This window comes from Muntiacus reevesi, chromosome 2 (genome assembly GCF_963930625.1).
Source record: "Muntiacus reevesi chromosome 2, mMunRee1.1, whole genome shotgun sequence".
Lineage (NCBI taxonomy): Eukaryota > Metazoa > Chordata > Mammalia > Artiodactyla > Cervidae > Muntiacus > Muntiacus reevesi.
In genome coordinates this window covers 265,757,907-265,782,201 of record NC_089250.1, presented here as the reverse complement: position 1 = coordinate 265,782,201, position 24,295 = coordinate 265,757,907, and the positions used below count along the sequence as shown (strand labels likewise).

At 51.7% G+C, this 24,295-nt stretch overlaps 2 protein-coding genes and 1 pseudogene across 2 annotated transcripts; 2 read left to right on the top strand and 1 right to left on the bottom strand.

Moving 5' to 3' along the window:
• Positions 1 to 6,156: 6,156 nt before the first annotated feature.
• Positions 6,157 to 8,705, top strand: PNMA8B (PNMA family member 8B). Its single transcript, XM_065919382.1, is given in 11 exon segments — positions 6,157 to 6,244; positions 6,854 to 7,000; positions 7,084 to 7,488; positions 7,491 to 7,591; positions 7,593 to 7,733; positions 7,736 to 7,993; positions 7,995 to 8,038; positions 8,040 to 8,293; positions 8,390 to 8,547; positions 8,549 to 8,602; positions 8,604 to 8,705. Coding segments are annotated over 11 exon segments (1,752 nt in total).
• A 2,959-nt stretch (positions 8,706 to 11,664) lies between these two features.
• Positions 11,665 to 14,706, bottom strand: CCDC8 (coiled-coil domain containing 8). Its single transcript, XM_065926358.1, has one exon. It carries the CDS (start codon positions 13,748 to 13,750, stop codon positions 12,242 to 12,244), a length of 1,509 nt encoding a protein of 502 aa, XP_065782430.1. The 5' UTR covers positions 13,751 to 14,706; the 3' UTR covers positions 11,665 to 12,241.
• Positions 14,707 to 22,551: 7,845 nt separating this feature from the next.
• On the top strand, positions 22,552 to 24,216 carry LOC136158832 (splicing factor 3A subunit 3 pseudogene; annotated as a pseudogene).
• The last annotated feature ends 79 nt before the right edge of the window (positions 24,217 to 24,295 follow it).

The window sequence follows — 24,295 nt, the reverse complement described above, 5'->3', positions numbered from 1 at the left end:
GGTTGGTGGTGGCGCCCCTTCAGCCCACGAGGTCCGAGCTCCCTGCGCCCCAGGGCAGGTCCGGGTTGAACCTGGTGAGCCCGAAGGATAACCTAGCGGGGCCCTCGGCGAGGGCTCTGTGCGTCCATGGGCAGGCGCGACCCTCCCAGCTCCTACGGGGTGGGGGGGTTGAAAGAGTGCGAGGGGCGGGGGTCGCTGGGTCAGGGGACCCTGCATGGAGGTCTCCTTATGGATTTGATTTTGTTCACGTGCTTATAGTTGCGGATGTGGGTGTTTCTCTTTGGGGCTGAGGCGTATGTAGTTTATCTGTGTGTTTCACTTGTGAGGACTGGGTGTGTCTCTCCGTGGGTGTGGGTGGGGCGAGTCTCGGGGTGTGTGCACGTTGTGTGTGTGTGAGCGCGCGCGTGTGTGGGTATGTATGTAGGCTGAGTCCAAGTGCGTACCAGTGTTAGTGTGTGTGACGCAAGTGTGAGTGTGTGAGCCAGGGTGTAAGTGTTTTGTGAGTGTGTGATCGTGCGATTGTGGCACGGGCTGACCTGAGCCTGATGTCACACCTTGAATCGAGCAAACCTCCAATACCAGCCCCTTCAGTCTGGAGGGAGGGGCGGGGAGATAGATCTAATGTCCGAACCTGAAGTCGCAAGTGTCCGGCCTGGGACCCCCTCCCTCAACAATCTCCCCGCCTCTCAGGGATGTTTCGTGTGGTAGAACCGCGGGGAGGGAATAGTGGAGGCTCTGCGAGCGGTAGGTGAAGGTCTGACGGTGCCACGTGAGCCGGTTGGAGTGTCTGCAGGAGAGGGCTGTGGCTCCCGCATTGACCACCAGGCGGCGCTGCAGGACTGCTACTTGACGCACCTGCGACGGAGCCTTCCCAGAGCTCGAGAGCGTGAGCGAAATAATGTGCTCAAATAGATTCAGCTCCGATGTAGGGGGCTGGGGCTCAACACTAACAGCAAAAACGATGTTATTTACAGATGCCAATACATGCGCGCTGATTATTTAAACGCAAGTGTACGCCCTTTTATTGTACACATTTTACAGATGGGAAAACAGATTCAGAGAAGGTAGATGACTTGCTCAGAGTCACCCAGAGCTGGAATATGAACCCAGGCGGTCTGGTTTGACTCAAGTCAGGTCCGTGTGACTCCAGAGTGCCTGGCTGGACCCGTTCCTCGCTGTGTCCCCAAACTCCGGAGGGAGAGGAGAGGGGGGAACTGGACGCGGAGGAGTGAGGGCTGGGGAAGTGGCCAGGATGAACTGGTGCAGAATGTTAGGGACCCGAGGTGCTGGAATGGGGACTCGGTACTGGGACTCGCAGTGGTCTCTGCGTAAGCTGCCCCCATTGCGATCACGGTAAGGTGTGGGTGATCTGGAAGCGACTGGCTGTTGATTCATAACCTCAGTAAGACTTGCTGAGGGCTGCTGGCGGGGGGAGGGGGTTGCTGGGCACCAGAATGCCACAACCTCTCCTACCTTCCTGATGATGGCAAGAGAACGTGACCCCCATTTTCAGGGGCATGAATGGAGGCATGGAGAAACACCAGCCCAAAGTAGTAAGGATGGAACAGGTGCATGCTGGCTACTTTTTGCTGCATAACCAACCACCCCAGGGTTTCCCTGGTCGTTCATGCGGTAAAGAATCTGCCTGCAATGTGCGAGACCAGGTTCAATCCCTGGGTCAGTAAGATCCCTTGAAAAAGGGAATGGCAACCCACTCCAGTTTTCTTGCCTGGAGAATCCCTTGGACAGAGAAACCTGGCAGGCTACAGTCCCTGGTGTCACAAAGAGTTGGACATGACTGAGCCACTACACACAGTCACATACACAAACCACACTAAACTCAGTGTCATAAAACGCAAAATGTTTTATTATGTTCATGGAGTCTGTAGGTCAGCATGATGAAAAAGCACACTGGGGATGGAGTTTTTCAGTTTTGCAATGTCTGGTGCCTCAGCTGGGGTGGCTCTGATGACTAAGGTCTGGAAACAGCCAGAAGCTTCATCAGTCATGTCTGGTACCCCATCTGGGATGAACTGAAGACTGCGCTTAGGTGGAGATATTGACTTGAACACATACATTGGTCTCTCTATGTGAGTTGGGCTTCCTCACAGCATGGCGTTTATGCTTCAAGCGGGAATGTCCTGGGAAGGAGGTTTCAAGAGCAAATATTCCAAGAGAACTGGGCAAAAGCCTTATATCTGGCCTTGGGAGACACAGCATCATTTTTGCCTTACCTGTTGAGGCAGTCACAAGCTTGTCCAGGGTCAGATTCAAGAAAAGGGAATGTGAACAACCCCACTCCTAGATGAGGATCAGAGAACTTGTTGCCTTGCTTTAAAACTGTCATCCATGTCTCTTCTTTGAGGAGTGGACAGGAAAAAGGTAAAATGTGATGAATGACCATCTTGCAGCCTTGCTCAGCAGGTAAAATTACAGATAAGATACGTAACTGGTATTGCTCTAGGACACTTTACCAACAGTGATTAGAAAGTGGGTAACATTAGGGAGTTTTAGATTGACCTGTAGACATTGTTATATTTAAATTGGATAACTGGGACTTCCCTGGTGGCCCAATGGTTAAGACCCAGAGCTTCCATTGCAAGGGGTGCAGGTTCAATTTCTGGTCTGGGAACTAAGATTCCACATGCCATGTAGCATGGCAAAAATAAAATAAAATAGATAACCACTACTGTATAACACAGAGAACTCTGCTCAATATTATGTAACAACCTAAATGGGAAAAGAATTTGAAAAAGAATATATATGAATCACTTTGCTGTACATCTGAAACTATCACATTGTTAGTCAACCATACTCCAGAACAAAATTAAAAATTTAAAGACATGAGAAATGAATGGAGATGGATACCATACAAGGAATCATGCAAGTGCATCATAAACACCCCCAACCAGCAATGCACAGTTTGCAAGAACACATGGAAATAAAGGGACAGACATGAAAATGTACAAAACAAAGCTGGCCAGGGTGATGGAGGAATGGGAGAAGAGGGTGCGGATCAGATGTCATTTTAAAGACATGGAGGCAGGTGGAGTTGACAGTTCCTTGGATCTAGATGTCCTGAAAGGCATGCCACCGGCCACTGAGACTCAGACACAAGGCAGTGAAATGAATTTTGCTTTGAGGATCTGCTGTTGTTTCCCTGGTAACCACTGGAGGGAGAGATTGAAGAAAGAGGAGCAGAAAGACTACAGAGTGGGGACAGACAAGCAGTGAACTTCATTCCCATGAATCATTTATAACCTGCAGGAGAAACACCACCAATCACCTTTTTCTTATCTGAGGGCCCTAGGGTACCTTTTGTTGTAATCTCCAACTCAGTGATTCTGGAATTGCTTGGTCTCAAGACGTCTTACATTATTAAAAAATTCAAGGACCCCAAAGAGCTTTTGTTCTTGTGGGTTCAATCTGTCAATATTTACCATTGGAAGAATGTCAACTGAGCAATTAGAAGTATTTTCTTATGAACTTATTTAAAAATAGCACTAGCAAACATATGTCACGTGTTCACCCAAATAACATATGTATAGCTGTATTTTCCAAAACAAAAACAAATTGAGAAGAGTGGCATTGTTTTTATCTTTTGGGAAATCTCTTTACTGTATGACTCCACAGAAACTGGTTTCCCATACCTGCTTCTGCATTTGTTCAGCTGCAATATCTCATGTGCTGTTGCCTCTGAAAAATTGCACTGAACACTCGTGAGAGAATGTGAGTGAAAAAGACAGATAATGTTTGAGCAGTATTATGAAAATGGTGTTGGTCTCATGGACCCCCTGAAAGGTCCTTGCGGAATCCTTAGGGGTCCCATGACCACAATTTAAGACTCTCTGCTCCAATACTGCTGCTGTTGTTCAGCGGCTGACTTGTACCCGGCTCTTTGAGACCCCAGGGACTGCAGCACCCAGCATTCCCTGTCCTCCCATCTCCGGGAGTTTGCTCAAACTCATGTCCATTGAGTTGGTGATGCTATCCAACCATCTCATCCTCTGCATCTCATCCTTAACAAGCAGGCTCGGTGTTTGTCCTCAAACACAGGGAGTGGGAAGAATTTTGCAGGACATTTGATAAGCTCTCTCTCTCTCTTTTTTATTTCCAGCTTGGAGGCAGTGGCTAGGCCAGTCATGGGTCCCATCTCTGTCCAACAGAGCACCCTAATTCCAGGACAGATATCCAGAGAGGGGCTAGGCAGGACATTGGGGTTCCCAATGCCCTGCCTGGCTGGCCCTTGCTCTCTAATTTTCTACTCGGCTTCTGGGACCATGTTCCCGCTCAGCTCTGGCTCTCTTTGATCAGGAGAGAAATGAGGGAGAACTCCATCTGTGGAACAGTGGCGGCCAGAAAATGGAACAAAGATCCATTGCACCTGTCTTTCATGAATAAATGTGGGCTTAAGTATGAAGAGAAATTGAAATTATGCAAGAAGGATGGTGGGGGCCTTAGAATAGAAGCTGCCATAGTCAGTGGTGATGAAAATCACTTTTAAAATGATTCTGTGTGTTTGTATGTTACATGGAGTTAGGTTCTGAGCTGAGATCACTGTGAATTGATTTTTTTTTTAATAGGTGAGAATGCCTGGTGGGATCCCCAAAAGTAGGGGAAGATGTGGATCAGTTCAAAGTTCATGACTGTTGCTGGCAGCCTACACACAGGCTTCCCAGATGGGGCGCTAAACACTTCAGGTGCCCAGATCACGTTTGCAAACTGCCCTCCGGAGGTCAAACTGCTGTTAATAGAAACTCCTGAAATATACTTCAGGGACTTGCTTCTGAATCTTAATTTCTACTTCTTCACCCCTACCACCACCACCCAACAACCATTGGTTTGTTTTCTGTATCTATAACTGTTTCTGTTTTGTTATTTTTGTTCATCTGTTTGTTTGTTTTTAGATTCCACATATAAGTAAAATAATATAGTATTTGTTTTCCTCTGACTTATTTTGCTCAGCACAATACCTTCTAGGTCCATCTGTGTTATCCCAAATGGCAAGACTTTTTACTTTTTAAAATGGATCTTTAAATAATAAATTCCATTATATTTAGTGGAATATTACTCAACCATATATATATATAAAATCTTCTTTATATATAAATACATGTGTAAATACTATATATAATATACAATAAAGATGAAGGAATCTTGTTTATCCATTTTATCCATTCATCTGTTAATGGACACTTAAGTCGCTCCCACATTTGGCTATTGTAAATAAAGAATAATGTAAATAAATGAAAATCTATTCCTAAAATTCATTTCCCCTGGTTTTTATATATTGAAAGTAGCTGTTAGCAAACTTACATATTACACATGTGGCTTGCCTTGGGGGCTTGCATTATATTTCTTTCAGACCACTGCTCTAGAGAAAAGAGTGACATCCATTTGGTGGAAAGGAAAGAAAAAGGGAGAAGCAGGGAAAATGAAAGCGGGAGGGGGGGGGTAGGTAGGAGAGTGAGTAAGCAGTTTGGTTTGCCCTAGGACCAGTTGCCATGGTAACCTTGCAATCAACTCTCTTCCTACATTAAAAACAACAAAAACAAAGTGTTTTGGTTTCTTTTTTAAAAATTTCCTTCTTTATTTATATATTTATTTGACAATTAAATGTATATACTTATATTAAATGATTGTATAAAGGGTCAAGAAAGAATGAATTCCAATTGCCATCTTTCAGGGAGCACCAGCTCTGGGCCAACCTCTGTTTCAAGGGCTTTTGGGGATCATCTCATTTAATCCCCATAAGGATCCTATGAAAGTGAAAAGTGAACATGTTAGTCGCTCAGTCGCATCTGACTCTTTGCCACCCTATGGAGTGTAGCCCGCCCCAGGTTCCTCTGTCCATGGGATTTCCCAGGCAAGAATACTGGAATGGGTTGCCATTCCATTCTCCAGGGGGTCTTTCCAGCCCAGGAATCAAACCCGGCTCTCCCGTGTTGCAGGCAGATTCTTTAACATCTGAGCCACCAGAGAAGCCCAAGGATCCTATGAGTAGGGTTAATGGTTATGGCCATTTCACAGAGGGGTAAACTGAGGTGTAGAGAAGCCCAGGAAACTTCCCAGAGTCATAGCGAGGGCAGCAGCAGAAGCCCAATGACTGGGCCACAGCGCGTAATTTACGTAGAGTTGGGGTGAGGCTTAGCAAGGATGATGAAGGGGAAGTGTGTTCGGGGTAGCTATGACATTCACCCATCCCAGCCTGTGGACCAAGTCAGGATCAAGGTCTTTTCCGGAAGTGATGTCTAATCTCACTGCTGATCACACCCACACACGAACCATATGCAAAAACACACAGTTAATAGTAGGTGTACCGGCTACAGAAACATCTGTAAGAGTGAGGCCTCACTGAGCGAGGCTGGACCCCATCAGTGAGGGTTGTGGACCCTAAAGTGTGCCAGCACCTCGCAGCTGAGGCCTGTGTATCCTAACTGAAGCCGATTCCCACTGAGTGAGGCCTGAAAAATCTGAGCGTGGCTTGCACCCCAAGAGTGAGTCCTCGTTCCACCGTGGGCGGCCAGAGGCCCTTGATCTAGGTCTCTGCAGCCTGAACGCCACCTGTACACGGTGGAGGGCTAGAAGCGCCTACCTCTGAAAGAGATCGCGGGTCTCCCTAACTGCTGTCCCGCCCCCTGTGAATATGGCCTTTGGGGGGGCTCATCACTGATGGTGATCCCAACCCCCAGAGTCTTCCTTTGCTTGGACTGGTCTAGAGCTGGATCCCTTCAGACCCCAGCAACTGCGACCCAGGCTGCAGCCCTGGCGTTGCCATGGTGACGCGGCCCAGCTGGGAGCAGGGGCGAGCCTGTGTGCGCAGGCGCAGGGCCGAGCAGCCGCCTCCCCGCAGAACTGCAGACTGAGCGAAGGGCGCACGGCCAGACGTGGCCGCGGCTGGGCGAAGGGGACGCGCCTCTCCCAGCCGCTCTAGGTGCCAACCGCGCCGCCCTCCCCAGCACCTGGCCCGGGCGCCGCCGTGTCACCCCGCCTCGGTCAGGCACAAAAGGCGGAGCGGAGGGGCCGGGGGCACCCCTGGATTTGCCACGCAAACTCCCTGTTGGGTGCTAGGACCCCCATGAGGAGAGAGCCTCGGGAAGGGCCGCCGGGTCAGCCGCCCGGGAGCAGCAGGAGCCCGAACCTGGCCACGTTCACCTGAACCTGAACTCCAGGCCCTGCGGCGCTGTTCCAGGGTGGCATTTGCCCAGGGCCCCGCAGCCCACGTGCGCCTCGGGCTCCCTCCTGCCCCGCGATCAGCGCCAGAGGCGGCACCGTGGCCACGGGCCCTGGTGCTGGAGGCTGGCCCTGGACGTGCACGGGGCCTCCCAGAAAACGTGGAGCCGGCGGCCATCCAAGCCGTCCTGCAGCCGGTCTTCCTGCCCCAGGGCACGTTCGGGCTGAGGCGCGCCAGGGCCATGAGGGTCGAGAAGGCCAAGGCCACCGTGATGGAGTTTGTGGAGAACATTAATAATGGCGCCATCCCCAGGCAAATCCGGGCAGGGACGGCGTCTGGAGGGTTCTGTGCAAGGAAAGCGCGTCGGACACGAGGCTCCTGAGGCAGATGAGACGGTGGCTGCTATAGGAACCTCTCCCCTCCCCGCGAGGCGGCAGTGGCCAGGGTCTCCGGAGACAGGTCCACCCCTCCCGCTTTGGAGACCCAGGCCGGTGGATCGGAGCCGGCGGTCATGTAGGCTGACCTCGCTCCTGGTGCAGCCAAAGATGCTAGAACGTCCGTAATCGAGGTCGTGGAAACGGAACCAGAGGCAGCAGATGGACCCAGAAGGGCAAGAAGAGGGACTGCGGAGGGCGGCCATCCACAGCCGGGAAGCGGGAGTCCGAAGAGTCTTCTGAGGAGAGCCTGGGGCTCCTGATCCAGGAGATGGACCCGGAGGGCCTAAGCGGGGATGAGGGTCATAGCACGCTGCAGGCCGCCGAGGAGGAGTTACTTAGGTAGTGGGCCCTCCAGAGCCAAGGAGACGACGGGCAAGGTCCTCCGTGAGCTCTTGGCCCTGGCAACGGTGACGGACAAAGCCAAGAAGAGGAAAGATTTCCCCTCAGCCCCACTCCCCACCCCACGTCCAGGGAGGGGTCGACTGATCGACCATACTGGCAGTGGGAGACACGTCGGATGAGGAGACCACGGACAAGGACGCCTCCCCAAGCAAGTCCCAGGAAAACGGGGATCAAGAAAAAGAGAGGGTGGACAATCCTGGGTTTGTGGCCATTGTGGCTTACACAGACCCCTCTGCCCAGGACGAGGTGTTGAAAATGGCTTCAGTGATGGAGTCGCTGGGCTGAAGGACAAGGAAGACAAGAGACCCTGCTCGATCGAGGTCTTGTCCGTCATGGCCGAGGACACCTCCGAACCGCGTGGAGGTGCAGGAGGCAGGCCGCCAGGTGGCCACCGAGGTCCTGAGGAAGGCCAACGACAGCACCTGCTGGAATGAGTGCGTCTCCACCAAGACTGAGCCCCAGACCCCCTCCAAGGGGAAGAAGGCTCCCCGGGGCCCCCTGGGGAGCTGGGGGGCTGAGGAGGAAGATGGGGGAGGGGCTCCTGGAGCTCGCGGCGCTCCGGGAGACCGAGGACGTGGCTGAGGTGATGGAGGGGAAAAAAGGAAAAGGCCTGGGAGGGCGGGAGGTTGAAATTCTCCAAAGGCCACCTGGGGGAGGTCTTGGCGCTGCAGGCCGCCCGCGGGAACCGGTAGTCGGAGTAGGCGTCGGAGGGGGTTTAGGACACAGGCTCGGAGGAGGCTTTGGAGGGCGCGGAGAGCGAGGAGGCCGAGTCCGAGGACCCGGCGGCCAGGAAGCCCCTGGCCCAAGCGGGCCCGCACGGCCTGCAGGGCCCTGGGTCGAGCAGGCGGCGTCAGCTCCCGCCCCGTCAGGGACCCGCAAAGTCCGAGAGGAGGGGAGCGGCGGCCGAGGCTGGAGGGGCGCCCTCCCGAGACGAAAACGCAGGAGGAGGCGGCGGGAAGCAAGAGCAGGAAGGAGCGCGCGGGAGCCGGGACGCAGGCCGAGCCCCGCCCAGGGCTCCGCCGCCCGCGGGCTCCAAGTCGGCGCGTGGGAAGCAGACGGGTTGGGGCAGGAGGCTGCACCCCATGTGCAGCTAGGGCCGCCCCGAGGGGGCGAGGCTGCAGCTGCCGGTGCGGCCCCAGCTCCGCGCGCCCTCCGCCCTCCCCGCCGCGAAGGCGGCTTCCGCTGTACCGGGCACTCCCGGCTCTTCTCTGCGCGCCGCCCACCGCTCGCTCTCTGGTCTTTTCAGTCCCTGCTTTGCAGGTGGCGCGAGCGATCCTGATGCAAGAATGTAACGTGTAATGAGCGCCCGCGGAGGCAGCAGCCCCAGGTGACGGGACGGTCTCAGGGCCCACCCAGGCGGCTTGGCTTTGGGTCTCCCGGCTTAGCACAGGGGCGAGTGTGTCCGCGGACACCGGGCACCGGGGGAGCCCAGCAGTGCCGGGGCGTTCTTTCTTGCTCTCCGTGGAGCCCCGATCCCTTCCAGACTCATGCTTCTGGCCAGCGTCTGTGAGCCTCTGTTCCTCATCCCAATCTGATGGGGGCTGGCCTGTGTGATGGAGGTTGCAGCCGAACAAGGAGAGTGTCAGGGTGCAGCTGAGCCAGGAGGCTGACCCTCCTGCTGGGGGAGGAGAGGATTCCAGGAAGAGAAGCCTGAGAGGCAGGGGGGTGTGGTCCTGGAGAAGTGGAGAAAAGGTAGGGGAGGGGAAGGGATGGGTGGCGACCAGGGGACCAGGAGCAGGGGAGGAGGAGAAGGAGGAGAGGGAAAGACCCTGCCCATCTGAAGTGCAGCTGGTGCAAACGCACCAGCTTCTCAGCGCCAAGGCCTCCTGCCGGTGTCCACAGGCTGAATCTGTCACTCGATCTGCAGTGTTTTCAAACAATGGGACTTCTTTGCCACACTTTCAATTTGGGACAATTCACATATGGTGTGTTGGCTTTTCCCTGCAGTACCAAGCAGTGCAACTCCCACAGGTCTGTGGCTCCCCCTAGATGTCCACCAGCTCTCCCCTACCCATCTCCCGTGGGGTGACAGTCCCCTGGGCGTTGGAGGGAAGGGGTGAGGCGGGAGGATGCCCGGTGGAAGCGCACTCAGGAGGCAGAAAATCCTGTGCAAAAGCCCCAAGCCACTATGGAGACTGGGGTTTATTCATGTGTAACCCTTGAGGCCTCGGGTGCCAGGATTCCCTGCTGGGCATAGGGGAGACCATGTCTCCAGACAGGCCACCTGCCTTCACAGGGTTGGCAGTCTATTACATTCCACGTGACTGGAGTTGATTGTGAACTCTGCCGAGGTCCCTGGACTCGGAGCGTGCAGACATGCCGGGAGCGTGTCCCTTTCTTGGTCCTGGGACCCCTAGGAGGAAGCTGTCCCTCCCCTCGGTTGGCTCAAACGGAGAGAGGGACGTCCTGAGATTCTCGGGAATATCTTCTGGTCCTGGAACGGCCCGGAGGGAGAAGCCAGAGAGCGATAAGCCTTTGCCACTGTTAAGTTCCCTAAGACCCGGAGCCCACGAAGCCCCGCCCCACACAGCACGCTCCGCCCCCCTGAGAACTAGGCCTGCGGAAGAAGCGTCAACTCAGGCGAGCGCGGCCGTGGTCTGTTTACCCACTAGGAGGCGCTCTAAGACCAATGGCTTAAATCAGGCGCACAATGACCCTTCTTGGGGTCCACCGCCTTGAAGTTCCTCCTGTTTTCTCAAAGCCAGGCAGCCCCAAACCGACTTTCCAGTAAAGCTGCAAAGTAAGGTCCTGAGACAAACTGCATCCACATCTCCTGGGAACTTCTTAGCAATGCATATTCTCAGGCCCAACCCAGACCTATAGTCAGTTCAGTGGCTCAGTCGTGTCTGACTCTCTGCGACCCCATGAATCGCACGCCAGGCCTCCCTGTCCATCACCAACTCCCGGAGTTTACTCAAACTCATGTCCATCGAGTCAGTGATGCCATCCAGCCATCTCATCCTCTGTTGTCCCCTTCTCCTCCTGCCCCCAATCCCTCCCAGCATCAGGGTCTTTTCCAATGAGTCAGCTCTTCACATCAGGTGGCCAAGGTATTAGAGTTTCAGCTTCAGCATCAGTCCTTCCAATGAACACCCAGGACTGATCTCCTTTAGGATGGACTGGCATGGTTATTTGCTGTCTGTTTTCCCCGGGGCTAGGATGGGTTAGGGGACACAAGACAATACAGAGAGAAGTCCCCCAGCTCCCACGGTGTGTAGCAACCCGATTATAAGCTCACTGTAGCAACTTGATACACTGCTCACTACCACACCACAATTCACTTCTTTGGCCCGTTCCTATTGCAATGATTTTTCTCGAATATATCCAGTGACCAAGCTGCCCCAGATTCTTTGCCGCACAGCCTGCTCTAGCAATTCACAGCTCTTGATGTGAAGGGCCCCTGAACCCACACTTTGGACATGTTTCCCAAATTATTCTTCTGTATGCGGTAACCAAGAAGAGATGAAGCCTGTGAACTGCAGGACCTGGACCCACCAAGCCTGCAGAACCCAGGGGTGTGGGCATGGCAGGAAAAGTGACTTAAACACGGGTCAGCATCATGGAGGGTGGGAGTAAAGGGGACACAAGGCTGTGACAAAATCACCCCAGAGCATTCTTCAGTTGCCAAGCCAGAGCCAAGAAATAAGTTGGTAAATATTTTTATTTGCATATTGACCTGCGCCCTCTTTTCCAGTTCCAGGAGGCAGTGAGTGAAAGTGTGCGGGCAAAAGGGGGAAGAAAAGGGGGAAGAGGAAGGGATTTCTTCTTTGCTTCGCTCCCTTTTCCAGCTGAGCACCTCGAGTTGCATTTGAGGAAGTTAAAATCATGGGGGATGCAACTCCATTGTATGGGTTTCTTTCATTATATTCCTTGGGTTACTATAAAGAGTCTATATTTTTTAAAAAATCAATGCGTAGGGAATTCCCCGGCAGTCCAGTGGTTAGGACGCAGCGCTTTCACCACTGGGGAGACCTGGGTTCAATCCCTGGTCAGGAAACTAAGATCCCACAAGCCATGTGGGAAAAAAGAAAAAGAAAGATAGAAAAAAAAAAAAAATCAATGCATAGAAAATACAATTTTAATAAAAAGGGGCATTCGGTAGAGAAGTGAGAGGCACTGCCGGGCCCTCACCCTACCTCCGTTTTCAAGCGTGGAGAGTCAGAGACGGGCCGTGGGTGACCCACACTGTGGCCAGGCTGGGGTCCTCCGCGGCCCCCCTGCCCTCGCCTCACAGCTGATCCTCTTGCTCTTCATGCTCTGCCCCTGCTCTGGCCTCGGCCCGCAGGACCCTGAGGCTCCTGCCCTCGCCTGCCCTGGGGACTCCCTTGGGTAGCGTGGGCAACCGGGGAGTGTGCCAGAAGGCTCTCTGGCGCTTCCGAAACCATGAAAAACGTCCGGGGGTCTGGAACCTCACTGTCTTGACCGGTTTCCGGGTTCGAGCTCCTGCGGTGGCCCCTGTGGCCCTTCCGGCAGCTGAGGATTCAGCCTCCTGGACAGCCGGGGTCTCGGCCCTCTGATTACAGGCAGCTTCTGCCCCATCAGGTCCGGCCTCTGCTCCCTGGACAACCGGGACCTCTGCCCTCGGATCCTCTGCAGCTTCTGCCCTCCGGTCAGCCGGGGCCTCTGCCCTCTGATTGTCCAGGGCCTCTACCCCTTGGACAGGTATGGCCTCTGCTCCCGGGACAGCCAGGGCATCTGCTCTCTGATTATCCACAGCCTCTGCCTCCTGGACAGCTACGGGCCCTGCTCTCTGATTATCTACTGCCTCCCCACTCTGATTACCTACAGCCTCCACCCTCTGATTATCTATGGCTTCTCCCCTCTGATTATTTACAGCCTCCACCCTCTGCTCATCTGCAGCCTCTCCCCCCTGAGCTCTGGATGCTGTTTCCTCCCTCCTGCGACGTCTGAAGGAAGCCCAGTTGATCTGGGGCCTCCATCGCCTTGGGGGGGTCTCAGGCACCCGCCCATCTCGTGCATTTCCCACGTTACACCCCAGGCTGGCGCTGCCTGGCACCGATGCGCTGTCCCTCTCCACCCTGGTAGAGGCCTGCCTGGCCTCGCCCACCCCGGGGCTGGACTTCGGTGCCCAGCCCTTCACCCTCCGCTTCAGCTTCCCCCAGGACACCTGGGTGACACACTCCCGCCACCTGTCCGCTTTGGACTGCTGGGGCCCGGGGCTGTCGTCAAACATGGGCACGGGCAGGTTCACCCGTCGGCGGGGAGGCGGCGCGCTGGCTTTCTTCTCCCCTCGCCGGAGGAAGGCCTCCACCAGTTCCTCATCATCCTCGCTCTCCAGGTCGCTCCCGAGGAACTTGCTGCCCAGGTAACTGACGGGCATTTTGCGCACCTTCCTGCCACTGCCGGCGCCTTTGCGGCCCTTGTCAGCCTTGTTCCTGGAAGTCTCGAAGTCGCTGAACTCGCTGTCACTGGCGTTACTGCTGTCATAAGTGCCCACGACCAGCCGCGGGGGTGGGGTCACCATCTGCTGGACTCTCCTCCTCACTCGGGGCTCCTTAGGCTTTCTGGGGGGCTGGGGTGGATGCGGGGTGCTCTTCTCGATGATGCGGGCCACGTCCTCCAGGGTGCGGCCTTCTTCTTCCAGAAACTGGATCAGCCGTTCCCGAAATTCCGCCTCCTTGGTGGCCGGCTTGGAGATGACCCTCCAGACGCCTCCGGCCAGCCGGACCTCGCGGGGGATGAGCAGATAGTCCACGTCTTCCCCAATCTGCAGCATCCCCACCGTGGAGTCCTCCTCCCGGCGGAACACCTTGCCGATTTTCTTAAAGGTCCCCACGGGCTTCAAGGCTTCCACGAGGACGTCCAGATCCACGTCTTTGCAGACGTCCGGGACGCTCCAAAGGATGAGACAGTCGGGGGACGGGAGGAAGCCCCAGGGGAACCAGCCCCCCACATGGCTTTTCTCGAGCGTCTTTAAGATCTCCAGGGTGAAATCTGGGCTGGGGGCAATGAGCCCAAACTACTCGTAGCCTCGAGTCTGGGGCGGGGGCGGGGGGTGGGGGTGGGGGTGGGGGGTAGGTTGCTCTCCCCGCAGCGCTGCCCGGAGAGTCTCACCTCCCACTTTTCTCTACAAGTCCGGTCTCGATCCTCTCCCCGCTAAGGATTAGTGAGAATCAATTTCCAGGATCCTTACGTGAGCCGGGGTGAGGTCAGTTCTGAGGCTCCCAGCCCACTGCAAGCTGCAGACGCGGTGTCCCGGCTCCAACTGCGGGCGCGCGGGGCTGTCCGGTGGTTCTTCCTGCTCCACGGATGCGCCTGGAACTTGAGAGAGGACTTCGCAGACAAAGGCGGCTCAGCCTTGGCTATTCAATATGGCTGAGGCGCCCGGAGGCCGCGGCGCAGCTCCCCAGGAGGGTCTCCCACCCCTAGACAGGCTGCCGCCCCAGGCCAGGCTGACCTTGCCGCGCCTCCCGCCTCCCACCCGAGGAGCGAGCGCGCGGGCAGGAAGTTCCTCCTCGCCGGCCCCCAGGATGGGGCCCACCTTCCCCCTTCTCATCTTACACTCCGGGACTCGGGAAGACTGACAGGGGGGCCGTCCACTCCCTTCGGGACGCCCTCATTCCCCTCCCCCACAGGGGTGTGGCCGCGCCCCGGGCCTCGCTGGGGCCCGGTCTTCCCAGCCGATCGCCCCGCGCCGAAGCGAAGCCCACGTCAGCAGCTTTCCCCGGGAAAGGCGGCCGTTCCCAAACCTGCCATCCCAAACGTGGGGGTTCCAGCCACGCCCGGAAGGTGGGCGTGCAAATGGGGCAATCCCTCTGAAAGCCGTTGGCACTGTGTATTACTATTTTAAAATCACGTGACTTTTGATATCAGCAGTTCCTACTTACAGACCCAGACTGGCAGGTAGAGAACTTGGTATCAGCTCCAGGATGGAAATTGGCACACAGTAGGTACTCTAGAATACCTTTGAGTGAATGAATGAATGGTTGGATAGGATCACAGGCTTCACTGGACAAGAGACTGAGCCAACTCCCGGAGATAGTGAAGGACAGGGAAGCCTGACCGCGCCTGTAGTCCATGGGGTCGCAAAGAGTTGGACACGATTCCCTGGTGGCTCAGACGGTAAAGCGTCTGCCTGTATTGTGGGAGACCCGGGTTCGATCCCTGGGTTGGGAAGATCCCCTGGAGAAGGAAATGGCAACCCACTCCAGTACTCTCGCCTGAAAACTTCCATGGACTGAGGAGCCAAGAGTCGGTCACGACTGAGTGATTTCACTTCACTTAGCCACCAAACAACCACCACCTGATCATCAGTAGAAACTCTGTTCTTACAGTAAAATATTAAGCAGCTATGAAAGAAAAAAGTGACTGAGGATAGTCACCTTTTATGGAGCACTGCTGCTGCTGCTAAGTCACTTCAGTTGTGTCCGACTCTGTGCGACCCCATAGACGGCAGCCCGCCAGGCTCCCCTTTCCCTGGGATTCTCCAGGCAAGAACACTGGAGTGGGTTGCCATTTCCTTCCCCAATGCATGAAAGTGAAAAGTGAAAGTGAAGTCGCTCAGTCGTATCCGACTCTTAGCGACCCCATGAACTGCAGCCTACCAGGCTCCTCCATCCATCGGCTTTTCCAGGCAAGAGCACTGGAGTGGGGTGCCATTGCCTTCTTTGTTATGGAGCACTAGCTATGTATTAATACTAGACATCACTCTGTTAATACAAATTAACTCATGAAATCGTCACCAAAGCATTATGAGACAGCTAATACGATGCTCATCCCCATTTTATAGCTGAGAAAATAAAATCATTTGCTCAAGGTCACATGGCCAGGAAGGATGGGAACCTGGACTTGAATCTGAAATAGTCTGAGTGGGACTCAGTGTGGGAGTGTATGTGTGGGGGGAACGGGAGGCATGTTCACATGCATAGGCCAAATGGCATAGACGGGAGCATGTTCTGTTTGGATGTACGACTGAGTGAGTGAAAGTCACTCAGTCATGTCCAACTCTTTGCGACCCCATGGACTATACAGCCCATGGAATTCTCCAGGTCAGAATACTGGAGTGGGTAGCCATCCCTTCTGCAGGGGATCTTCCGAACCCAGGGACTGAACACAGGTCTCCCGTATTACAGGTGGATTCTTTACCAGTTTAGCCACAAGGGAAGCCCAAGAACGTTGGAGTGGGTAGCCTATCCCTTCTCCTGCAGATCTTCCTGACCCAGAAATCAAATCAGAGTCTCCTGCATTGCAGGCGGATTCTTTACCAATTGAGCTATCAGGGAAGCTTTGGATGTAGGCTGCTGCTGCTAAATCATTTCAGTGGTGTCCGACTCTGTGATCCCATGGACTGCAGCCTACCAGGCTCCTCCATCCATGGGAGTTTTCAGGCAAAAGTACTGGAGTGGGTTGCCATTGCCTTCTCTGATGTATAAACATTGCCAAAAGTGGCTGTGTATGGGGAGAGGAGAGGGGGACGGGGGACCCCCAGAAGTGGCAGACATATGTACTTTTCACTCTATATTCTGTTAGATGGCTTAGATTTTTTTTTAGCGATCAAAAATGTTCATTAAAATAAGATAAATTAGGACTTCCCTGGTTGCTCAATTGGTGTGCTTCCAATGCCGGGGGCACAAGTTTGATCCTTGGTTGGGGAAGTTCCACGTGCCCTGCAGGTCAGCCAAAATAAATAAGTAGTTACACTTTTGAGGATTTCAAGTTTGTTTGTTTGTTTGTTTTTTAAGTTAAATTAAATAGAAGGTCCTCATATGTGGCCACAAACCTATGATCAGAATCCCTGGGACTTGGGGAATAGGATTTGCAAAGCTTCCCAGGTAACTTTGAGGCCCACAAAGTCCTATCATACCTGCCTCCTCACTGTTCATTCAACAAACAGGCTCATTGCCACCTCAGGGCCTTTGCACAGACTGTTCCCCAAGTCCAGAAAGTTCTGTTTCCTTCTCCTCTTGGCAATCTCCCTCTGCTCAAAGGTCATCATTTTACAGAAATCATACTGCACTGCCCTCCCCGTCAAACTATTGGGTGACCTCTACCCTCTCCAGTGCCTTCTAGCCCAAGAATCCTTAACCCGTTCTGTTTCAGCGTGTAGGACTGCGTCCATGAGATTACAAAGGAGACTGATTATAACGAAATAGAATTGTTAAAGAAAAATCTCAGCAACAACAAAATCTGTAAACTAACCACGTTAACATAAAAATGAACACGTGTAATTTTAAGTCACCACGTGTGATTTTATTTCACTCTAGAAGGAAACACGCAGATGTTTAGGGAAAGTGGGAAGGGAGCGAAAAGAAAGGGAAGGGAGAGAGGGAAGAAAGATGCTTGGGGGGGGGGGCGGCGTCGGTGGGGGGGGGGCGGCGGACCGTTAAGGTCTCAGCGAGGCCTTTGCACAGTTATTGGCTCATTCCGGTTGTTTTTGTTTTTGCAGAGCCAGGTCGTTAGGCTTCGCTGGGTTTTCTCCTCCTCCTCCTCACAAACTCCATCCCAGTCGCCGCCCGGGCTCAGCCCCGTCGAGCCTCCCTTTTGCACAATTTCTCGCCTCGCCGCCCAGCGGTCTCCATGGCAACGAGGTGCGCTCCACCCCTCGGGTAGGCTCTAAGGAGGTGGGCGGAGGGAGGGGCGGGGCAGCCCCTCTTCTCAGCTTATTTCTTCTCTAGACTTTATTCCCCAGATCGGCTTCCCTGAGAAACTGTCTTGTGGAAGCTGGAAACTAAAAATTTCTAGGACACCTCTGGTTGAGGAAAGTTGGTTTAAGAATCCAACTCTGAGGAGTCAAGCCTTCCGCGTGAGAATGACCTCGCAGATTAGGCGCCGGGTTTTGTAACCGGTAGAAATCGTGTGTGGTGGGGGAAGGGGTGGAGGATTATCCTAGAAATAAAACCCTCACATGTTCAACATTCTTAACAGAAATTGCCAACCCCTGAGCCGTCCCGCTGTTGGCTGTTTTAGATTGCCTTCATCTCTGGCAGGCGAGATTCTTCAGCCGCCCCAGAAAAAAACGATAATTATAGCTCCCACTTTTATACTTGTTTAAAAGAAATGAAAAAAATCCAAAGAGGATGGAGGAAGAAAACAAAACATGGCTCAGATTTCTCTACCCAGCTATACTTGGTTGCCACTTAAAAAAAAACAACAACAATAAAAGTGACACATTTAAGAAAATGCTGAAGTTACAGAAAGGTGTAAAATGAAAAATGTCTCTCTCTCCAGTCTCTCACAAAGTAACCACAGTTAAATGCCTCTGTACTTTTCCAGAAAACAAACAAACAAACAAACAAACAAAATTGCTTGCATGGGTAGAATTTATTTACCCCATGAGGATTTTTAATATCCTGAATTATTTTCATCACATCAATTACTTCCTCCTGGTATCTTCTTATTCATTTATTTATTGTTTCACCCTATGAAAATACTGGGGATTCCCTGGTAACTCAGCTGGTAAAGAATCCACCTGCAATGCAGGAGACCCCAGTTTGATTCCTCAGTGGGGAAGATCTGCTGGAGAAGGGATAGGCTACCCACTGCAGTATTCTGAGAGAATTCTCAGTATTCTGGAGAATTCCATGGACTGTATGGACCATGGGGTCTCATAGAGTCGGACACAACTGAGTGACTTTCACTTTCACATGAGAATACTAGCCCCATGAGAGCAGGAATATTTGTCTGCTTTCTTCAGTGCTGAATTCACAGAATCTAGAACAGTGCTGATGGGAGCTCGAAATATTTGTTGAATGAATTAATAAGGAGATTGGGCTGGACCTAGTGTTATCAAACTTGCTTTTTTAACTTAATAGCATGTCTTGAACTCTTTCCATATCAAGCAGATCCATCTCAATTTTCCTCAACAGCTTCCCCCTTTGTGTAAGCCCTCAAACCTGGAATGTAACAATACTGATAATAATTCATTTTTTTCAAGCACCTATTTTGCCCCCAACCCTGTGTATTTTCTCTTCGAATCCTGCAACCCCTCCGAAACAGGTATTATTCCCATTTTCCAGATGAGGAAAACTGAGGCTAAAGGTAGTCACACAGCCAGGAAGTGGCAGAGCTTTGAACTACTCAGGTTTCTGAGGTTCTAGCCCCATACTGTTTTATTATTATTATTTTTTGCCACACTGGGTTTTCATTGCAGCGTGCAGCTTCCCTGTCTTATTGGGGCCCACAGGCTTCTTGATGCATGGGCTCTCTAGTTGTGGAGGTCAGGCTTAGTTGCCAGGGAGCATGTGGGATCTTAGTTCCCTGAGCAGGGATCCAACCAGCATCACCTGCATTGCAAGGTGGCTTCTTAACCACGACACCACCAGGAAAGTCCCCTGCCCTACACTCTTAAGCTCCTTTATTTGTCCTGTTGCCTGTGGAGGGGTGGGGTGGGGAGTGAGGTTGACAGGCAATCTCCGAAGACTTCTCTCCCAGGTGACATATGTAACCTTGACACAGTCACTCAGTTCAGTTCAGTTGCTCAGTCACGTCCGACTCTTTGTGACCCCATGGACTGCTGCACGCCAGGCTTCCCTATCCATCACCAACTCCCAGAGCTTGCTCAAGCTCATGTCCGTTAAATCAGTGGTGCCATCCAACCATCTCATCCTCTGTCATCTCCTGCTCCTCCTGCCTTCAATCTTTCCCAGCATCAGGGTCTTTTCCAATGAATCAGTTCTTTGCATCGGGTGGCCGAAGTATTGTAGTCTCAGCTTCAGCATCAGTCCTTCCAATGAATATTCAGGAATGATTTCCTTTAGGATTGACTGGTTTGTTCTCCTTGCTGTCTAAGGGACTCTTGCCACAGTCCCCATAGGAACACAGTCCAAGGGACTCTTGGCACTAAATTTGTTCTAAATGCACATAAATCAGATCCCTGTCTAGAATGAATAGGATATAAATTATCCACACTTTTGAACCAGATACCACTGGGTTAATTGACAGCACATAGTAGGTCCTCAACAAATATAGCAGGAAGTAGCCTTGTGGTCCACACTCCGCCCACATAATCGGGCCACTCCCACCTCCCACCCTCCCTAATCCCAAATCTAAAGGCTTTTGGTGAGTACAGAAGCAAAGCTGGCCGTTAGAGCAACCATATAGTTAAAGAAAGATTCATTCATTCATGTAGTGTATTTCTCTAAAGTAGCTATTCTCAAATCTGGTTGCATACTATAATCTCTGGGAATAGTTTTAGAAATCCCAGTTTCCTGAGTCTAACCTATTGGATCAGAAGGTTCAGTCTGAAGTGGGTAGGGTACTGCATTAAAAAATCTTTCCAGGGACTTTCCTGGTGGTCCAGTGACTTTGCACTCCCAGTGCAGGGGACCTGTGTTTGATCCCTGGTCAGGGAACTAGATCCCACATGCTGCAACTAAGACTTGGCACAGTCAAATAAATAATAAATATATATATTTTAAAAGTCTATTTTTTTAAAAAGTCTTCCCAAATGACTCTGATAGAGGTGATGGCTGGTGGGGCTGGGCAGAGGTAGGAGAGGAACTGAATGTGCCCATAGGAACTTGACCGACTGCAAGTACCACAGTACCAGCAAAAAGCCAGATTGGAAATTAGGGTTTGTCCAATGTTAGCAATGGAGACAAGCACTTTAGAGTGGTGGAGGTGGGGAGGCCTCTCAAGTTGAAAAATATCTACCCAAAGATTTTACATCCCAATCCCTGGAATTTGACAATGTTGCTTTATTTGGAAAAAGGGTCTTTGCAGATGTCAATAAGGATTTGAGATGAGATTGCCATGGGTACATCTGGGTGGACCCTACCTGCCATCTGGAATGTCCTTATAAGAGAGAAGCAAAAAAAAAAAAAAAAAAAAAAGAGAGAAGCAGGACTTCCTTAGTGGTTCTGTGGTTAAGAATCCCCTGCCAGTGCAGGGGACATGGGTTCGATCCCTGGGCCGGGAAGATTCCACATGCCACGGGGCAACTAAGCCCGTGTACCACGACTACTGACCCCATGTACTATATACAACTACTGAAGCCTGCCTGCTAGAGGCCATGCTCGGAAACAAGAGAAGCCATCGAAACGAGAAGCCTGAGTACTGCAACTGGAGAGTAACCCCTACTCACTGCAGCTAGAGAAAGCCTGCACACGGCAGTAAAGACCTAGCATAGCCCAAAAACAGAAAAAAAAAGAAAGAAGCACAGGAAGATGATGCAGACATAGAAAAGAGGCACGGAATCAGAGGAGGCGATATGAAGATGGAGGCAGGGACCAGAGTGATGGGGCCCCAGCCCAGGAACCCCTGGAGTCACTAGAAGCTGGAAGAAGTAAGGAAGTCTCCTTCGTAGAGCCTCTGGAGAGCGCTCAGCTTTGCAGACACCTTGATTTTGGACTTCTGGCTGGCAGGACTGTGATGAGAGAATAAATCACAGTTGTTCTGAGGCTACTGGTCTGTGGTGATTTGTTACAGCAGCCACAGGACGGGACCCCAGACCCCCTAGTGTAGCTACTAATTCCTTAGACTCCAATGGAGAAAACTTTAAATTAAAGCCTTCAACTTTTATTCCTTGACCTTGTCTCTGCAGAATAATTATTGCTGAAGTGAAAGAATTCTTGCACTGTGTCCTGACGCCCAGCAGGCTGTTTTGGGTGATGGGAACCTTGGAAATGTTTTAAAATGCCTCCCATCACGGCCTGCAGAATTTCTGTCTGCTGCCTGCCACTGGTTGCCAGCCTCATACCAGGGCGATCCAGTGGTTAGACCTCCCTTCTCTCAGGAGTCAATTAAACCTTTGGCATTTATATATCTTTCACTGAACTTTCTCACAAAGTCATCTCCCCCTTACTGACCACTTGATCTTACAGACAACATCTTTTGAGTCTTCATGACCACCCTCAGCAATAGGTACTACTATTATTATCAACCCATTTCACAGATGGGAAAAATTGAGGCATGGAAATGAAGTAGTGCGGCCCACCTCCAGACCACCCCACTGTTTATTTCATTGTCAGCTTTACTGAAAGTATACTTTACATCTTATACAACATATTCTTTTAAAAATGTCCCCTGTGGTAAGTTTTACAGTCATGATCACCACCATCAAGATACAGAACCCTAAAAGAATCAACTCCCCAAAAATATTTAGAACCCCCCAAAACTTCCCTTGTGCTTTTTGTGGCAGTCCCCTTTTGCCTACCCCCCGACCACTGATCTGATTTCTGTCCTTCAAGTGCTGCTTTTGCTAGAATTTTATATCAAAAGAATCATACAGCATGTGCCCTTTTTGTCTGGCTTCTTTCACTTAACATTGTGATTTTGAGATTCATTTGTGTTGCTGTGTGTATCTGTAGTTCATTTTTTTGGTTACTATGTGTGATTACTCCACAGTTTATCTGTTCATTGTCAGTGGAGATCTGGGTCCTAGCAATTTTATGATTAATGTGTGTTAGTCTCTCTGTTGTGTTTGACTCTTTGCGACCCCCTAGACTGTACCCCACCAGGCTCCTCCGTCCATGAGATTCTCCAGGCAGGAATACTGGAGTGGGTTGCCATTTCCTACTCCAGGGTTTATGATTAAAGTTGCTGGGGTTGCAGCGGCAGCGACGGCGGCGGCGGGGGAGGAGGAGGAGGGAAGATGGAAACGATTCTGGAGCAGCAGCGGCGCTATCATGAGGAGAAGGAACAGCTTATGGATGTCATGGCCAAAGAGATGCTCGCTAAGAAGTTCACGCTCCGGGACCGGATCAATTCTGACCACCGCACACGGGCCATGCAAGATAGGACCCAATGAGTTTGCTGAATTCTATAATAGACTCAAACAAATAAAGGAATTCCACCGGAAGCACCCAAATGAGATCTGTGTTCCAATGTCAGTGGAATTTGAGGAGCTCCTAAAGACACGAGAGAATCCAAGTGAAGAAGCACAAAACCTGGTGGAGTTCACAGATGAAGAGGGATATGGTCGTTACCTGGATCTTCATGACTGTTACCTCAAATACATTAACCTGAAGGCCTCTGAGAAGCTGGATTATATCACTTACCTGTCCATCTTTGACCAGTTGTTTGACATTCCTAAAGAAAGGAAGAATGCCGAGCACAAGAGATATCTGGAGATGCTGCTTGAATACCTTCAGGATTACACAGATAGAGTGAAACCTCTTCAAGATCAGAATGAACTTTTTGGGAAAATTCAGAATGAGTTTGAGAAGAAGTGGGAGAATGGTACTTTTCCTGGATGGCCGAAAGAAACAAGCAGTGCCCTGACCCATGCTGGAGCCCATCTTGACCTCTCTGCATTCTCCTCCTGGGAGGAGTTGGCCTCCCTGGGTCTGGACAGATTGAAATCTGCCCTCCTGGCTTTAGGCCTGAAGTGTGGCAGGACCCTAGAAGAGCGAGCCCAGAGGCTATTCAGCACCAAAGGAAAGTCCCTCGAGTCACTCGACACCTCCCTGTTTGCCAAAAATCCCAAGACAAAGGGCACCAAGCGAGACACTGAGAGGAACAAGACATTGCTTTCCTTGAAGCCCAGATCTACGAATATGTAGAGATTCTTGGGGAGCAGCAACATCTCACCCATGAAAACGTGCAACGCAAGCAGGCAAGAACTGGAGAAGAGTGAGAAGAGGAAGAGGAAGAGCAGACCAGTGAGAGTGAAAGTGAAGATGAAGAGGATGAGATCGTTTACAACCCCAAAAACCTGCCCCTCGGCTGGGACGGCAAGCCCATTCCTTACTGGTTGTATAAGCTTCATGGCCTAAATATCAACTATAACTGTGAGATTTGTGGAAACTATACCTACCGAGGTCCTAAGGCCTTCCAGCGGCACTTTGCTGAATGGCGTCATGCTCACGGCATGAGGTGTTTGGGCATCCCAAATACTGCCCACTTTGCTAACGTGACACAGATTGAAGACGCTGTCTCCTTGTGGGTCAAGCTGAAACTGCAGAAGGCGTCGGAACGATGGCAGCCTGACACTGAGGAAGAGTATGAAGACTCCAGTGGGAATGTTGTGAATAAGAAGACATACGAGGATCTGAAAAGACAAGGACTGCTCTAGTGTTTGGGGATGTGTCTCAGCTGTGGGCCTTGCCCAGGCTTCCCTAAGATCTGCTTTTCTATTTCTCCCAATCAAATGCTCCTAAAGACTCTGCTACTTAGTCTTAACGGACTAGCATGCATCTTGTAGAAACAAGGCATGCTGGCAGATTGCAGGGTTGAGATGTGTTTTATCTTTGTTTTATATTAAAGGAGATTCTGTTGGAAAATAAAAATAAATAAATAAATAAAGTTGCTATGACTATTTCAGAGCCTCTGTTTTTCACTGCAGGTTGTATAATCTCTGGTTGCAAAGAATCTATAGCATGGG

Coding starts and splice junctions, on each gene's coding strand:
- CCDC8 (XM_065926358.1), bottom strand. CDS start 13,750: ATGCTGCAGATTGGGGAAGACGTGGACTATCTGCTCATCCCCCGCGAG.